The sequence below is a fragment of the Phalacrocorax carbo genome, chromosome 6, assembly GCF_963921805.1.
Source record: "Phalacrocorax carbo chromosome 6, bPhaCar2.1, whole genome shotgun sequence".
Classification (NCBI taxonomy): Eukaryota; Metazoa; Chordata; class Aves; order Suliformes; family Phalacrocoracidae; genus Phalacrocorax; species Phalacrocorax carbo.
The window spans coordinates 63568340-63587091 of record NC_087518.1 but is presented as its reverse complement, the minus strand read 5'-3'; the positions used below and the strand labels follow the sequence as shown (position 1 = coordinate 63587091).

At 37.2% G+C, this 18752-nt stretch overlaps 1 protein-coding gene and 1 long non-coding RNA gene across 4 annotated transcripts in view; one reads left to right on the top strand and one right to left on the bottom strand.

Moving 5' to 3' along the window:
- Nucleotides 1–18752, bottom strand: part of EEIG2 (EEIG family member 2) — a 33936-nt gene that overhangs the window by 8140 nt on the left and 7044 nt on the right. For all 3 annotated transcript variants that reach the window (XM_064455646.1, XM_064455647.1, XM_064455645.1), the window contains exons 2-10: nt 10414–10534; nt 9739–9768; nt 9118–9234; nt 7843–7889; nt 3724–3830; nt 2670–2765; nt 1945–2113; nt 1726–1853; nt 1253–1322 (exon numbers count right to left, since the gene is read on the bottom strand). In XM_064455646.1, coding sequence (XP_064311716.1) covers nt 1253–1322; nt 1726–1853; nt 1945–2113; nt 2670–2765; nt 3724–3830; nt 7843–7889; nt 9118–9234; nt 9739–9768; nt 10414–10534 — 885 coding nt within the window. The remainder of the gene's footprint in view (nt 1–1252; nt 1323–1725; nt 1854–1944; nt 2114–2669; nt 2766–3723; nt 3831–7842; nt 7890–9117; nt 9235–9738; nt 9769–10413; nt 10535–18752) is intronic.
- LOC135313991 (uncharacterized) lies at nt 5383–17220 on the top strand. The gene is made up of 3 exons (XR_010373519.1): nt 5383–5623; nt 8577–8631; nt 16178–17220. It is a non-coding gene; the product is annotated as an uncharacterized LOC135313991 (long non-coding RNA).

The window sequence follows — 18752 nt, the reverse complement described above, 5'->3', positions numbered from 1 at the left end:
TATATCATATGCAGCTAATAATTTTCATAGAGATTTATACATATGGATAAAAGTCTCTAAAAAAACCCCATAAGTTATAGTCGTCTTATGTTAAGATAGAAGAAAAACATCTTCCAGTCTTTTGTTCGTGCTGAATTGTAGATGCGCACTTACGAAACTCTTTCACCCTGCACATGCCAGAGCACAGTGGGTTGTTTTACATGGCAACTTGCAGTACCAGGTCAAAAATTAATAGGGCAAAGCTCTCCCTTAGTATAATCTTCTGCCTGGACTGTTCTGGGAACTGAGTTAGGACAGATCTCTACATACTACTGTAGCGTGCTCTGTAACCATACACGTTATCCTAGATAGAAATTAGTGCGCCCAGTTTGCAAATAAACTGGTGAATTATCCTTTAACCATCAGTGTTGCTTGCTTGTGGAAAATGTATTTGTTTTACAACTTTGAGCACATTATCAGCTCCCTTTACACCTAATTCCATAAGTACTTGCTGAAATTGCCAAAACACTGATGCTATGCTAATTTTGTGAGATAAAGAAAAATCTTAAAAGTTCACCTGGACTGCAGAATCATTGTATTAGAGCATATTCTTACTGTTTTTTAATGTTCTCTCAACTGAAAAGACTAATACATTCAGGGCAAGTCATATATCAGAGTTTTTGAAGAGGGTTTAGAGCAGAAAAAAAAATCTCCCTGGTTCTAAAACAACTACAAGAAGATAAGCAGATTTTAAAAGGGAGGAGTTTAGGGCTACAAATAGGTGAAAGATGACAAGCCATTGAAACAGGAATAGTGTAGCATATGGAAAGAGCAGGAGTTGTGAGCAAAACTGAAGTGACGAAAATTAGGCTTGTTATGAGGGAGACACAGAAGTTTGATACTGCAAAGGTGGCTGTGTAAAACACTTAAGACTTTCTTCTAGCTCCAGAGAGAAACGTAGAAAGTCTGTAGAGCTAAGATTTCAAACTGGTGCCTGTTTCCTGTGTCCATATTGAAACATAGCTCGTACCTGAAAACTTTGGAACTGAGGCTCTTCAGAACCTCCAAAAGTTATAATTCCTATGGCTGACACATTATTTTGGAGCTAACCTATGTGTTTTGTTTTAAAACCTGATTATCTAGTTCTTTTGCTGCCTTTAAATGATATAGAATAGAAAGTTACAAAGATCAAGAATGTATGTACACAATAACTGCTGTATAAGATGTGTTTTTGTTTAGTATTACCTATGGATTAGTTGTTCAGGCTACATACCTGTTAGGTAGATGATGGCTTCCAAAAGAAGTGCTTCCACCAGGGCCCACAAATAATCTTAAACCTTCTTCTAAAAAGCAAGGGAATTAACATATGTCAGCTTCCTTTAATGTTGCCCTAGCTAGAGCTAAGTAATTTTAAATCTACCAATTTTGTAACTGATACTTTCAGATGCGTATATTTTAAGTAATGGAGGACCAGACTTCACATGGTATAGGTTGGAGGAACTGCCTTCCTTTTGGGTTTGCCCCTGCTCTTTTCTTTTCAGGCTTAAAGTAATTCTCTGGGAAAGTCACCCGAGTCACGCAAGTGTATTTTCAACTTCTGGGAGACAGGATGAAGCAGAAAATGTAGTGATCCATATGCACAATCCTTATGATTATACAAGCAACAGGGACTGTGAAGAGAGTGGATTTTCCTAAGGCCTGTAATGTGCATCAGTTTTTCCTAAGCTTCCTTATTTATGTCCATACCTTCTGCACTTGAGTCTAAACTGAAGTCTTGACTCTGGAGTATTTTTTCAACTATATCATCAGCATCAACTCTGGTAGCATCAACCCTCTTCAGCTGTGACTCCACAGAGTCTTGCTTTACAGGATGTCTGCAAAAATAGACATATTCAGAGCTCTTAGAAGTGATACAGTAAATTATGGTTTACTTCTGCTAGACAAGGCTTTCATAGTTAGGTGTACCTGCAAAGCTTTTCTGATGTATCAATGTTAGGTTCAGTTACTTTTGGCTCAGTCCCTTCACATGGCTCTAGAATACTTCCAATTCCGGTTGAGGTACTACCCACTGAGGTGTTCCTCCTGTGGCAGAGGTCAGACAGGCTGGATGATCTAGAGTGACACGTGCTGTATCCTGTTGGGAAGGTGCAGGAGAGGTGGTTAGGTACGTTGTTGACAGCCAAGGTCATTGCTTGTATTTTACCATCCTGAAAGCAGAATGTGTGTTTTGTCTTCTTACAGAGATTTCAGAAACGTTATGAATGTATGTGCATATGCCAACAAGGCAATTTACTTCGGGTTTTGTATTCTAGCACATGCTGGGTTTTTGTTCTAAATAACTCTTGCCTCCTAACAAATATAAAGACTCGGTGTCATTACTTCCCCTTCAGCTTTTAGAACTAACTCTTCAGTTTTAAGTCAGTTGTTTTTGCACATGGAAGAGGTGGAAATCTCATTCAGATATGTTAATTGGATGAAGCTAAGGGAAAAAGCTGTCTCACATCTGAACAGAAAATTAATTGTGCTTTTAAGAGGAAAAAAATGTTACCCTCCCCACACCTGAAACTCCCAGGAAAAAGCTTTCAACCTCAAACCGTTTTTTAAACATATGAAGTATATTACGTTCTACCATCTAAAACTGTGAAAGTAAACAAACCCCAACAATTCATAACAAAATTGTTAACAGCTACCTGACAGTTTTGACTGCTGACTTGCATAGCTTGATGTTCTGGAATGTCCACATGCACCGAGTTCATCTGGGACTGAGGCACTCTTTGATGAGACATCTGCAACATGTGCAAGTTAGATACTGTTGCTAAAGCCAGCTTCGCTATTACTTTGCCTATAATCTTGATTAGACTCAAATGTGAGATTTCCCAGAGGGATTAGGGATTTGACACTTGTTTTCTACAAACCCTTTGAAGATTCAAGTGCTGCAAAAATACCATGTGTGTTAATGAATATGCATTCCTTAAAAAAAAATTGTAATACATTTCTGTCTTAGTAAAACAGAGAGTACAATTGGGTTAGAAAGGTTTGTATGAAATGGAGTTTTAGATTTGTCTACACTGTAGATGTTAAAGAGATCACCAGGCTTTCCATAGTACCATAGTAGAATGGTGTGCTGGAAGTGTTCTAGCTGAAAAAAGTGACTATAGTTAAGACAACTTAAAGTGTGTTTAGGGTGGAAATTAATAAGCTATATTGGAGCCTGAAGCTTGTTAAAAAAAAAAAAAAAAAAGACAGCCCCTCCACCCCACCAAAAAAACCCCGAATTTCAACCAGTAATAAGGTGTTTGAATAGGTTTTTTTCTAATTCTCTACATTTCAGAGTAACTATTTCAGTTTTAAACAATACTGAAACCACCTAAAATTTACTCAGTTATGCATATCCCTATGATTCATAAGTTGAAAATCAAGGGCCACATTAAATGCTGAGTCAAAATACAAATCCAAAGCAAATCAAGAAATGTGTCACGCAGAAAATGAAAGATTTTAAATGTTAAAAAGAAGGCAGGCTGTCAATCCCATTTCTGTTCTTTCTTTCCATTAAGGTAAACTGTTAAAAAAGTAAAAAAAGAGGGATTCCACTGATATTGCCTAGGAGAGTGTCTCAACAAATAACCAAAGAGGGACCCTTTGTGGGCCAACAGCCAGCATCCCTTTCAGAATTGAAGTATTTCATACATCTTCTTGAAGCTATGAAGCCAGTTTTAAAAGAATTGACAAGAGATTATTTTATACCTGATATGCCCAGATGTACTACTTGTAAGTTTTCTCCACCTTTCCTGTCATCATGCAAAGATTCTGATTCTCCAGCAATTGCTATAGACATTGCTGTGGAAGGAGGCCTGTAAGAAAAAGGTGGTTAAGATTTGCTGCACTTCTGCTGTAATCCCTCCAAATTGATCAGCACAGACTTTTTTTTTTTTAATGTAAGTTGGCATAATTCATACTGTGCTTCAACCTTTTTCTGAAAACATGCTCTGTAGCTCCCTGTTAAAAATAAAAATAAAATTTACAAAAAGCTTCTGCTATTGAGCTTCAGGACATTTTACAGACTCCATCTGCTCCGCTGTCAGTCCTTTTGGGGATCCTTGGAAAGATTTTTCCTTTTTTGATGATCGGTGGAGTGTGTTTATTTTGAAGTTTTTAATTATGTTTTTAAAGTGTATGAATCACGGGATAATTTATGTGCTAAGAATATATATAATTCAGTACTTTGTGGAGTACATGACAAGATGGTAAGTGTAAAAAAACCCAAAACCACACAATGACAGTTGGCCTACTTGGCTTGTGCACTGTGATGTACTCCTGGCTTTGTTTCATCTCTGTACAGTATACGAGGTGATTCTGGGCTGGTAACCCTCCCACTCCTAACAAAGGCGCCTGTGTTACTGTCTCCATGTATTCCCCTTTAAATTCTACCTCCTGCAAATTAAAAAAAAAAAGTCACGTACAACATGATTTAAATTTGGTTCAATATTTTAAAAGCTTTTAATAAAGCTTAAATGCTTGTTTCAGTTTATAACAAGGCCCAAAGGGATATTTTATTAAAATGAATAAACCTCTAAGTTTGTGTTTTGCTAGTGCAAAAGAAACTAATTAGAAAATGACAAAGTGAAAGTAATCTTCTCTTGCAAGCAAATACAACTAAAACACATTTCAAGGTGTTACATACCATTTTTTTAATGCTTTGTTATTTTTTAGTTTGGGAACAGACTGTTGGTCTGCATACAAATGGATACTTGTTGACATTTTTAGATTTTACATACATATAAATGTATGTAATGTATGTATGTATACATAAATATAAATGTTACATACAATAAATTAGTCACTGTCTTTATGTACAGTAACATACCCTCTCTTATGTTACAGTTGAGAGTAAAGAGAGAAAGAGAAAACACACTTCTGGAAATAAAATGCTTTTGTGACTTAACTGCCTAACATACTTTTTTGAAAGGAAGAACTGAATGCTTTCAGGGACGTCACTCCAGGTCAAACATCATGCCGTCTAGGCTTCTTCATAAAATACGTAGCTGATTCTAGACTGTGAAATTGTTTTAAGGTTTATTTTTCCTTCTACAGAGAACATCTGGATTAGATACATTTTTTGTTCTGTTTGTGTGGAAGTTTACATTCCAGGAAATTGTTATATCATCAATTTGGGGAAAAAAAAAGCCAAGTCTGAATAATTTCAGTTACAGATTTTTTCCTAGGGAGCCAGCAAACTATTTTGGTACTCATTTCAACTACTTCGGTACCAGCCAGTAAAGAGCAGAATTACATTGTTTTATTAGTATACTAGACTAACGATTGGTTAGTTGCCTTTGAGAAATAGTTTATCAATGTCAGTGATATATTAATAGGTCTGACTCAAAGTAAATCAAGAAGTGCTGAATAACTAGGGATACAGAAAAGCTTTGCCCAGTCAAACTAATTCAGATAGAACCCTCATACTATTTAGTCAGTAAGCACAAGATGAGGTTTCACAGCGTTCTATTCTTCTTGTACAAGGTCAGAAAAAGAAGAGAGGAGAAAGGGCCTTTCGTGGTGCAAAAGGACATTGAAGAGTTCCTGCAGCGAATCATCTGAGCTAGACTGGTGCAGGCAACATTCTCGGTTCTCCTCAGAAACAATGGTAAGGATACAGCCACAGCAGTAATGCTCAAAGTCTCGAGTTGCTACAGAAAACAGTTCTTGATGGTCCCAACAAAACCAACAAATCATGAGTTACTTCATACTTGCACCTCAGACTGAGTTAGGAGGTCATGCTGCTTTTCTTAGAGCTGCAGCCTCATTTCACTTGAAACACAGTCTTTTTTACTTAAGGAAGACTTCAGTATATGTTTACTGCTACAGATTAAGCCTATATGACATTATTATCACTTTTAATTGGATTATTCAGAGGGACATTGATTGCCTTCTTTAATCTGATAAAAGATTAGTTTAAATTTTGCTCATGAGAGTGTTTTTAATTAAAAAAATAATCCATACTGAAGTGAAAGTGTTTTAGTGTAGCAGTTTGTAAGCACGCACTTTATCTTTACAATGGAAGGTATCTTTGATCCAACATAAAGTCTGAAAATATAAATGAAAGTCGAGAACCTACACAAAGAGTTGAGATTGACATAACAAGGGTGAAGCTAGCAATTTTTTCCAGATGATTTTCCTTTAGCTCTTTTTTTTTCAAATTGTATGTAATACTTGGCACTCTGCCTTAGATTGTTTTTGAAAAGGCTAGCATGAGAACAAGCATGTTGTCTCAGACCAAAGGTCTGTCTAGCCTTGCATCGTGTTTCTGTCAGCAGCAAACAACAGATGCTAACAGAATATGGCACACATACTAATGTACCACCTGAACGTTCTTCCAGCATCTCCTCATCTGTAGCTTAGGTATTTCTTGAGCCTCATAAGATGTTTGATACTTAATAGACCTCAGTAATTTTTTTATTCAGGAATTTGTCTTAATTCTTTCCTGAGCTTTTAGCATTCACAATGTGCAGTAGCAAGGAGTTCCACAGCTTAACTGCATGTTGTCGGAAGAAAGTATGTCCTCTCATTCTGAATCTGCCTCCTACTAGTTTCCATATAACAATACGGTCAATGAAGTCATCTGAAGAAAAATTTGCGTTAAACTAGAACTGAAGGGATCAAATTTATTTTGAAGGAATGATTTCATCAACCCCACCCCCAAACATCTTGTGAAAAGTCAAATACAACTGAATTGGATTAAACCTGGATCTAGACAAAATTGCCATCTACTGTCATGTGGGATTAGAAAAAATTGGTGTTAAACTGAAAGCACATACACTTCAAACAACCCAGTCTACCAACATTCTAAGTCACATAAAAGCGGTGACATTAGGAGTCTTGGCAAGTATAGAGGAACCTTCCACACTGCATTCCTGGAAGCAGATTCTATACATATCTCTAAGCCTATCCTTAAACTGAATGGCATTTAAGTTGTTATAAAATATCTCTTACAATACAAATAACATGTGAGAGGTCTTCCTACTAATGAGAATAATTAAGTCATGGTTAGCAAGACAGTGGTGTTCTCTGGATATAGGAAGCTTGCCAATTGCACTGTTTCCGTTTAGTTATCCCCTAAGCTTGGGTGCCTCATAGCAAAATGGCTTATTAGTCTAGAAAGAAGGCAACAATTTCATCTTACACATGACTAAGCTTTTCCCTAGCATGCGTGATTTTCCTGTCCTGTGGTTAGTTATGGAAGCTAACATGCTTTAGCAAAACTATTACATTTCCTTAACTACATATTAAGGACAATGAGGCCAAAGGATCCTGAATATACAGCAGATTTTTTATTTTCCTATCTACCCCCACGCCAGATGTTACCTCTTGCATCTTTTACTAAGTTGCATAATGTCTTTGCTAATTAAATATCTCTAAGTGCTTTCTCATGTACTAAGTCATATCACACTTTTTTTTTTAAATAAATCTTTTAAAATCATCTGAGACTTGTGAATAGAAGGTATAACAGCACATTTTCCAAACACAAGTATTAGTCAGATCACCCCATACGAAGTATATTTATGTAAGCCTGCTGCAGGAACAGTTTCCCTTAAGTGTGTGTGGGGTGTTATTTATTTATTTTTAATTACAGATGTACAGGCTAGTATTCTTTGCTTGAAAATATACTAACTATTTAGCAGCAAGGAGAACTATGATACTTCTACTGGTATTTTTACCATGTTAGCCATTATTTAGCTACCTTTTTTTTTTTTTTAATATTGTTGCCAGATTGGAGAGATTTATATACGCAAATTGGAAGTGTAATTCTGAACATGGACTGTATGACCAAAACACTATCCCACACAGATTTTTTTATAAACTTACATTTTAAAGCATGGGTCTCCAGACATTAGCTGCATGTTGATCAAAACCTACACATTAAGAAAACAAAACCCACTGTGAGAAAAAAAAACAAAATGGAACTGGTCTGTGATATATGGTCACATCACTAAGTTATACTTGCCACAAGTCTTATATTTAAGTAAAACAAAATGGCATTATCACATACGCAAATAAACACATGCAAAAACTGACATCTTTTTTCTTAGCGCACATGCAAACAACACAAAACAGTATTTAAAGTAACAGTTGCACATACAAGAGTCTGCAAATGTCACATAGATCAAGAAGAATCTTAGAAACATTAATAGTTAAGATGGCTTAAAGGGAAAAATAAAGAGACAGGAAATCTAAAAGATTAATGAGCAAACAAAATATTGTTTAAAGCACTGAATTATGTTCTGAATTATGTTCCTTGCTGAGAGTGTTTAGCAAACTGCTAGCAGATGAGAACTGGTTGTGCTAACATCAGAGGTGACGTAAAACCACAGAAGGTAAATAATGCCATAGGACAACAATGCACTGAGAAGGCTTGTTAGCTGGGTCAATGCCATCAATTAATGTTTTCTGGAAAAAAGTCTATAGCCATCTTAAAGAAATAGGAAAGTGCATGCTTAAATGGTGTACTCAGTAGTATGAGCAAATAATCCTAGTGTCTTGGTAGGAAAAGAAACTTTAAAAAAATTTACTTGTAACATTCTGTATGTAATTATTTTCAGGTTAATGCAGCTTCAACTTTTTAAACTCCCTGGACTAATGGGAGAGAACGTCAGGGTGAGTTTCTTCCAACAATGCTCACCAATTGTTACACTGATGACTATGAAACAGAAAAGGGAAGGTACCACGAGTCGTGGAGGTGTTGACGCTGGCTTATACATAAATAAGCCAATTAAGAGATTCACTCTTAGAAAAGCCCCCCGGGAAATTGCCCAGTCTTAAAGATGCAATTGCTACATTTATATGAATGTATTAACTTTTTCATCATGCTTCCCTATTCCATTTTCAGTTTCTGTTAGAACAGGAATATCTTTTGAAAACTTATCTTTTACAGCTATCCAGCTCCATTTCAAAGAGGAGGACAAATTCTATTTTTGACTGCATGGATTTTAATGATTCTCTCTAAACAATGCTGATGTTTTTACTTTGAATAGTTTTCCTTATAGAAAGAGGTTCAGCAAATGTATTCTAAAATTCATTAAGTGCTTAATACCACTTGTACTCTGCTTTATTAGTTTAAGTATGACAAAGGAAACAAATTACTTTGAGAATGGAGTTATCCTGTCTTGTATTTTTGGTATCATAACCTTCCAGTAAACAGCGACGAGTAGTATTTCCCGATCCAGCAAACTCTGCTAGATTTAGATCTGCAAATCCCAGCTGTTAAGAGAAAATGACAGAGTCAGTAGTAAGCCTATTACTAAATGAAGTTTTTTGCGACATGCACAGTATTGAGTGCCACTCAACAGTGGTTTCTCTCAAATATGAATAAGATGCCCATTAAAGGGAGTGGCGTAAGGCCGAAAGCAGAAAACAAACGTTGAGTGTCAAATTCTGCATAGCTTTATGTCCAGTTAAAAATTAAAGTCTCAAGACAAAAAAACAAGGATAGTTTTCATTATTTTTAAAAGTAAACACATGCAGAGGGGTTTACTTTTAGCAACCTTTTCAATATACTAAGTTGAAAGAAAAAAGCATTCTGGTGGTATAAGGTTATTATATATTATTAAACACTGATTGAGAGTTCCAACACCACTGTGTCACTATAATGCACATAATGAAATCGTGGGTATTAGAGTATTATTCTGTAATGTGTTAAAAGGGCATAAAATTACAAGAAATGAAGGCTAATTCTTAGGCAAAATTAGATACATCTCAGTTTACCTTTGCATATGCCTTTCCTCCTTTTAACTCCTAGATAAAAAAGAAAAAAAGACATGTCATTAAGGCATTAAAGATACTGACTGGGGGTTTTTTGTTTGTTTTGGCTTTTTTTAGAAAAGCAAATACTAATCTTCATTTTAAAATCACTCAACACACATTTGCTAGTCTGTACGATTGCTATTTAGCACTTAGTACTAATGATCCGGAGATCCTGCTGGTGCTGGCCAGCAGGAGACTGTCATCTTGCAGAGAGGGGAAGGGTAGAGTGCCTGATGCCAACCAGCATTTGGCTCTTGCGAAGACTAGGTCCAAAGGCAGGAAATGCTGAATACAAAATTCTGGTAAATTCTGGTACTTAGCACAGTTCAAGGCTTCTAAGTTTACTGCTGCTTGCTAGAAGTATCTGCCAAGGGTTAACTTTATAAAAAGACTGATAAGCAATTCCTTTGCTGTCCTGCTGGAAGAAGTGTTATTTTCAATAAGAACATAAACCCCCCATGAATTAGTCAAACTAAGGTAATTAGTAGAATTACTACAAAATTTTGACTAGAATAATACGTGACATGGTTGCAGCTACTATTTGCTTTATGAAGCTTATCAGACATTTAAAAATTAAATCAAAACAAGTGAAGAAAGAGCAGGGAAAGAGGAGAGCAGGGAAAAAGAACTACTTACCTTCCGTACAGACACCCTGCAAATGCAAGTATCCAGAATCCCTGTTGTGGCACTGGCACTGATTTTACACATAAATGAGAACTTTTTCTTCCAGCGGACACAATTTGCCTGTACTACTTCCCTGCAAATAGAGAGCATAAGCTTAGTATCAGTTGCATATACATTCAGGACCATAAAATGCAACAGAACAGCTCAAGAACGAACACCACTGTTTGTAGAGCAGTCACTTCATGCAAAGTCTGATCCACGGCCTGAATAATCATCCTTCATTTTTCTCTTTGCATAGCAAGACTAATAACTGTTTCAAACCTTGAACTTAATATTCAACAGCCATGTGTTTTTGCAAATGACCAAGAGACTCTTTGGCCAGTTTGCCTCAGGAGAGTGAAGTCTTCCTGAAGATTAGCCCCCAGCTACTGTCTTCCAAGCTGCTGAGCTTTGGAATGTGCTCAAGATACCATCTTTGACAACTAGTTTTTCAATACAGAGAAAGGGAGCATCATACAAGCATAACGAGATAAATTTGAAGAAAAAGTACACAGGAAATGATGTACCATAACCAGACAGAAAATAATGCACTTGGGGCAAACACGAATTTCAGCTACTGGGAGCTTGCTGTTTGAGAGCAAAATAAGATGGCTAATATCATCATCGTTCACTGCAGGAGGATTACAACCTCACAATATGATGTGGCTGAAAAAAAGGCAAAAATAGGATGCTTTCAGCTACATTAATGTTATTACATAAGGCTCAAGCAGAACACATTATTCTGTTTGGGTAACTCTGGTTGAGCAAGAACAGACTCCAGAGTGAACAGATACAGGGAGGACAACTAGAAAACTCCTGTATCTGATAAGAAAAAAACCCAACTACATAATAAAAATACATTAAGTAATTCAAACACTTTAGCAACCAAATAACTTTAAGTCAAATGAAAAGTGGTTAGGACCAAAATAAGGCATAATCAAACACCCATTTAAAACTGAAAATTACAAGGTCTGAAACCACAGAGCAAGTTTTTGGAACAGTCTTCAAATAAGAGAAGCCAGAGAAAAAAAAAAAAGGTGCTGTATTTAAAGACAAGGTTGGCCAGTTTGTCAATAACAGGGGCCGTAAGGACTGGTGATTTTGAGGGACCTGCCTCAATGATCAAAATCTCTTTTCTTGTCCCACATATCTAAGCTCAGAACTTGGAACTGTGGAGAAACTGCTAGTTTTTTCTACTGCTCTACTGTTCAAGTACAGCCTTCACATATTAAAGCAATATTTGTCATTTTCTTTCTCTTTGATTTTTCTAATATATGCATTGCTATGTTTTATATTAGCTTCTTACAGCAGCTTATACTTGAAGATCCAGTCTAACATCTTTAACAGAGGTAGAATTCTATGGTTCCACGTAAGCTGGAGTCAGAGTTTATCACTTGTGGAGAAATGATCAATTGCAAGGCTCATGCAAAAGCTCTGATTTGCTGTACTGGTGAGGTTAGCAGCTCCAGCACTCACTGGCATTGTGACTTCCTAAGGTAGGAATAAACTAGCCTACCTAAAATGAGTCAGTTCAATGACCACAACAGACTAACGGATTCTGGTGATACAACACTGAGTCATATTCAAGCATGTGACCTAAAAGGAACAGGCTCTGTACACCATGAGCTACCTACCTTTTATCTGTTATGTTTTATATTGTAAATTTTCCTGTGCTTTGGAAAAACAATCCCAAACTCCCAGTATATGAGCTATTTAAATCCAAAATAGAACCTGAATTCAAAAAAGGCAAATTACTACTAGTTACATCATCTACTGGAAACAGGCTCAAGCAAGAAGTCATAGAATCATAAGGGTTGGAAAAATACAACCTTAAAGGGTTATCTGATAACTGCTAACATTTGATAACACTTAGAAGGCCTAGGAATAACTTGTAGCGCTGATGTGATAGTTGCTAAACTCTTGGGTGAAGAAAACAGTCAACTAGATGTTCAGTGTCAAGCAGAACACAGCTATCTAACTGCAGGGTATCTGAGGTCTGCATATTTGCAGGTTTCACACACTGTGCTTAAAGATAATGCAACGTCTGAGAATGCTCTTTTTCTGCAGTTCACAGTGGTCCGGTAACTTAGAAATGAAATCTCCATAATTTGGTTTTTTTTAACTTCTTTTTTTCTACATAACATTTTGAGCTTATCCTAAAAACAAAAAAACCCACCTCTTCTCTCTTAAAAACACCACCACATCAAAAGCAGTTTTACCATTTACATTAGCTGTCTAGCTACAAATTTTTGCTTCAAAGAGAGAAGAGATGTTTATGTCACTATCCGAAGTCATTAAATTCACTGTAGTACTCTGATCCTTCTGTCAACAGTTCTATCAGGATAGATCCAGAATACTAGAAGCTCTTATGAAACAATGCTAATGTCCTCTTGTGAGCACCAGAAGCAACAGGCCTGCATTAATACTGAGAGACAACAGACTTACTCATGCCCTCGACCGTGCTGGTAGTTACGCTAACTTTCAGGAGCTTGCTTGACTAAAAAGTCTGAGTGGGAAGCTGAACTTGAATGCAGATTAACTAAGCAATATGGTTGGTCAAGATTTTCCTTCACTAAGAACCTCATGTTTTGCACACTGATAGTGTTCCTCTCCCAAAAATCCAATTGCATAGACAAAAAAAATCCCAGAATCAGAATTTATTCATAGTTTCAGCACAGCATAAGAATCTCCATGTTAACTATAATTAAAAACCCACTACAATTAAAAAACCTCTACATTTAGAGGATAATTAAAAATGCTGTTGCCTAAACAAAGTGGTGGTTGTAGCCAGCTGTCTCTTTTACTGGACTTTAAAGAGTTATTGAAATTAAATTTTACCAGAAATATCTACTCAATACTAAAATGTATGCAATTATGCAAACTGTTACTAAGTTTCAAACAGCAAGAACTCTCAACAGTCCTTTGACTTAAGCTCTGTCTCTCTAGTCTCAGATCAAGGCGTATCAGCTATGTCCATGAATTCACAGGGAACCTGCATTTGCACATTACTACGCATCCAATATCATCTGCAAAACAGTCAAGTCTCGAGTGTCCTTTTCAAAATCAGAAGCAATGTAGAGTTTCTGCTATTCATTATAAGGCTATAAAACAATGCTACAAGACTGAAAGCATTCACTTATCATCCACAAAGGTCAGAAAATCCCTTGTCGTAGCCTCTGCTCATCACCCCACCCTTCCCTCATCACCCAGGATACCATTGGGACTACCAGTAACAGAATCACTTCTCCTAGTCATCATTTCGCTATGTTCTTGTAGTATTTTTACATCTGTAACATTTCCAGTTACTAATAATACTTTTTTCTACAATAATGCCTTTGTTTTTCCAGATGTTTCTGTAAACTCATAAGGTCAAAATTATGTACCAAAATCTTTGTACAACTCAGTCTTACGGTATACGTTATGTTTCTGCTTTTCAGAACTGCTTTCCACCTGCTCAGCAAACTCCAGTCAAAGCAGCTTTACACTGTACAGTTATATAGTATTCCGGGTATCACTAACGTTAAAGTAAAAGATAATTTAGTGAACATTAAATGTAGTGTTTTTGCTTGTAAGTACAAGATAGATGTAAGTAACATCTGCTTGATAAACATAAGTGCTCTTAAAACTGTTAAGGATCTTGAATTTATTTCCACATACCAATACTACTGTACATATATCATTGTTCAAGTAAGGAAGATAGCACAAAACCACTACGCTTTTGGAAGACTCAACCCACTCATACCACAGCTCAGGATTTATTCAGGCAAATAATTTAATAAACATTAAATAGGATGATCAGGATTAAGTTCTCTTAGAAACAAGAAATTAAAAGTTACAGTAAAAATGCCTCAGTTATAGATATTGATGCTCTAATTCTTGCAAAAATAAAAATCGGGTAAAACCAGGAATACCGCTTCCTCCTCATGAGGATCTCAAAAAAGTATCAGTAGCTTCTTTCTCTGGCACATTGTTTTAAAAACCAAGATATTCGAAACATTTGTATACAATGTGCAAAAAAAAACCCCAACCAACCCCCAGCCCCCAGACAGTTCTTCCAATTCCTTTATACAAAGGAATATTTAACATATTTTATGAAGGTAATTTTTGTGTGAAGAAAAGTACCAGCAAGTTACTCCTCTCGTGGAAAAAAACCCAAGTCAAATAATCAGAACATGTAACTTCTAAGAGTAATATCTAAGCTTCTGAGATTCTTAGGTCGAGTGCAAGGCCTTCAGAAAATAAACAGTTATATTGATTGGTTACCATGGAAGTGAACCCAGATAACTTCTTGGCAACTGTGCCTGTGCTACAGGACATGCTGGAGAAAGCTTTCCGCTATGAGTCAGTTTCCTATGAGTCTCACCGTCACTTTACCACATGCAAAGCAAAAGCAGTTGTTTTATGAATCAAAATATAACTTAGTTACTAAGATGCATTCAAATATGTACTAGGTTGTTGTGCTTTGGTGTAATGTAATGAATTCTGTCAGCAAGACTTAACCAAGAATAAATTGAGTAGACAGATAATTTAAGATAAATTGATTCCAAAGTATAAATTACTGTCAGTTGAACAAATTAAATGAATGTTTTTTCTTCAGAGGGACAACTTCACATAGACTAAATTTCAAATGCAAGATTTCAGCTCTAGACAAGTCTTTTTCTGTATTTTATGTACTGTACAAAATTGCCATTGAGAATGATGAACTCTGATGAAAAATGTCTTTTTTTTTTCTCTTCTGATCCACAAAAGAGAAAATCAACACGAAAACCAACACAAAAAAACCCAATAAATCCTAATCCAGTCAACTCCTCATCCTAATTTGTTAACAAGTGATGGGTTGGGGTTTTTGGGGGTTTTTTTTGGGGGGGGGTTGGGTTTTTTTGTTGTTTTGTTGCTGTTTGTTTAGGTTTGTTTTGGTTTTGGTTTGGTTTTTTTAACGTTGTTTGTGACCAGCAGATTGTTTGTTCATTTCCACATGGATAAAGGATATGAATAACAGCTTGTTTCAGCAAATACCCACAACTGCAAAAATAAATCACTTCTAAGATCTTAAGTGTTACAGGAAAAATCCCTTCTTGCCAAATGCAAAAGCTTTAGCAGGAGAGGCTTAGAAACAAAGAAGCCAAAACTCCTTGTCAGTATTTACCAAAATACTGTGTTCCATTAATTTGATTTTTTAAAATTTTTAAACAATTAGCTTTACTCAAGTTTTTATCTGAATTATTCTAGACAGCCAGTTACGACATTTAGCCATTTGGGGATGATTATGTTAAACAGATTGTTTTTCTAGGGCAATTATTTTAGAATCATTGGTCACTGAAGAGACAAAATATTGTGAGATTTTGTTTTCACTTTTAAGATGTCATTCAGTCTTTACATCAGACTACTTGCACATGAAACTACTTCTAGAAATACTTTTGGAATCAGTTGGGTCAGAACGCTTCTTTATGTTAAGGGGTGTCTACTTAGCCATTTTACAGCTTTTGTACAGAACATGAGTTACCTACTCACTATAAATACTTTGAAAAATAGCTTTATCACTCCATGAGATAAATGGGAATATTATAGTTATTTTTTAAAGCTGATAGTTTGATGGGAGGGTTCTTTGAACTCCTAAGTATTGTTGAGGACGGGTTTTTAGTGTCCAAAGTACAGTGAATAAAATGCCTGTAGAAGAGTTATCTCTGAGCAAGTGCGTATTTTCCAATATTGCATAAGTTTTGCTTGCTTCTTTTAGGGCGAAATACATCACGTTGATGAGACAGGGTGAGAGAAGCAAGGCTGCTGCAGCTCTGCTCCCCAGATCCAACCAGTGGCGAGGCGAGGATGTATTCCCACAAGCACCCCCACACACCACATGTACACAGCTGGCCACACTCGCATACGGGCACTCGCTCCCGGTGCTGGCACCACAGGCACACAGGTCTCTCGCTCCTGGTCCCACCCCAGTGGCTGGCACTTGGTTTCACTCTTGTCTCTCCAGCTGGTGGCCCCCAGGCTTGCGGGTGCTACGGCCCACAATCCCAGGCCAGCTGCTGGCACCAAGACTCTCTCTCACTCCAGTTGCTGGCACAGTGGACACACAGACCCCTGTGACCCACAGTCCCTCTCCTGTGGCCAGCACATAAATCCACTCACTCAGGTCCCTCCTGTTGCTCGTGCCACAGACACCTGGGCCCTCTGATGCACAGTCCTGGCTCCAGTTGCTGGCACTTAGACACACACCACCCCCACCACCACCTCCACCACCTCCCCACAGGGAACAGAGTGCCCTTCACCCAGGAAAGAGTTAGAAAGTAGTTTAATATGAAGATTCAATAGACTGCACTGATTAGGAACAGGGCATGGCCAGACAAATATAACAATTAGCAAACTATTTATACCTAACTGGCCTTATCCCCTTACCTCTCTATTTTCCCTACACATACTCCTCCCTAAATCACCTAAATTCATCCTTTCCTCCACCTTTAGTTCCTGCCCTAAACATCCCATAAGAAGCCTGTTCCCCTGCATCCCAAAGCGTATCTCACAGCGCTACGCAGTAACTCCCCTCAGTCCAAAAGGTGCTTTAGTGTTGCTCGACAGGATGGGTGTCCTGCCTGGACAATGGGTCTGAGGCTCTCCTGGGACAGCCCTGGGAGCGGCCTGGACAGGATATCGCCTTGTGAGTCCCTGACTGCACTGTCCCACCTGCCTCTGTGCCTCTGGGCTTGTGGGCCTTTGATGGGCTGATGGCTCCTGTGACAGGCCCAGGAGTTGCTGGGGCAGGGTATTATTTTATCTCCCCCACCCTCCCCTGCCTTTGCTTCCTGTGCTCATTTGTGAGTGTGTGTATGAACTTTTTCCACCCAACCTTACAGCTTCCTTTAATCAACCCTTGGCTTAATAAATTTAATACAGTTAGCTCTGTCCTTCTGATACAAATAGAGTGTTCAATAGGTTGCAGTAACACGAGTTATTTTAATGTAGGAAATAGTATTTTAAAATGGGAACACTATCCCATTCATATATATACTTTATACATACACACTTTTTAATACATATATATCTATATAAAACTAAGCATCTTTCTTCTGTGGAATGCCAGAGCACCTAGCAAAGAATGCTAATGTCATGATCCCACCTTACAGAGACAGGAATTAGGCCATTAGCCTATAATCTAACAGTTTATTAGCCACACTTCCAGTGCCCTCTGTGGTTCAGGTATTTTACAGTAGGATTCGGCCTTTCCTTGGCTGTCTTTAGCATTAGGAGGGTATTGTTGGATACAGAGTTCTCATTTATGCTTGGGAACACATAATGGTTTGACATGCAAGAGAAGAATACCCTCTTGCACCCCTCTTACCCAAAACCTACTTCCATTTCAAATTTGTGCAGTCTCACAGTTGAGGGAAAAATATAGGTACCCGTGCAACAGGCTGCCAGAGCAACTAAGTGGCCGTCTTATCAGCCCACTTTCAAGCAAAACATTGCGCACTCCTGTTCAGTCTCCTAAGATCTGCCAAGTAGCTTGATATTTATAAAGCGTTAAGATCCTCAGAAGAAAATTGCTCTTACTACACAGAAATTTATTCATCTTGTTTGGTTTGGATGCATGCAGCTGAAGTGTCAAATGATATGATTTACTCATGTCATTTCTTTTAATATCTCTGCTGTACACACAAAGAAAAATATAAACAAGATCACCCAACAAAGAGATCCTTCACTTTCAAATTAAACTAAAATCCTCATTGCTAAGTTGATAATGGGAGTAGAAACAAACTCAAATAGACAAATATGAAATTACCACAGGTATTTTAAAGCAAACAGAATGAGATCTAGCACCAATACCAGTATCAATTTTAATCGAATGTATTCTATGCATCTAATACACAATTTAGTCCCTGTAACACACATGCTGCCCATGCATGTACCAATGCCAACCTCACCATCTTTAAAGATGGTTGAGGTACAATGGAGCAAAAAACTTTCAATATAACTTTTCAAATACCAAACTCTAAATTTAGTTATTTGGCAATCAGAATGCTGAATTTAGTCTTTGTATAGAAAGATGCTTCTCAAAGTTAGAGCTCAGAGCGTGATCTCCAAAGTACACGCTGTAGTAATAAACCTATGCAAAGCTTCAATTTATTTCTTACATTCAGGAAGAGATACAGTTGACTGTTCCTTTAATATTCTGTGTTTCCTCCGCATCTGAGTCATATAAGGAGTTACAATCTTTCCAACAAAAACATTTTTTCCTAAGCATTGCAAAATAACCTGAAAAAAAACCAGTCATTTACAAACACAGCTTCAATGTTTCACAAACTTCA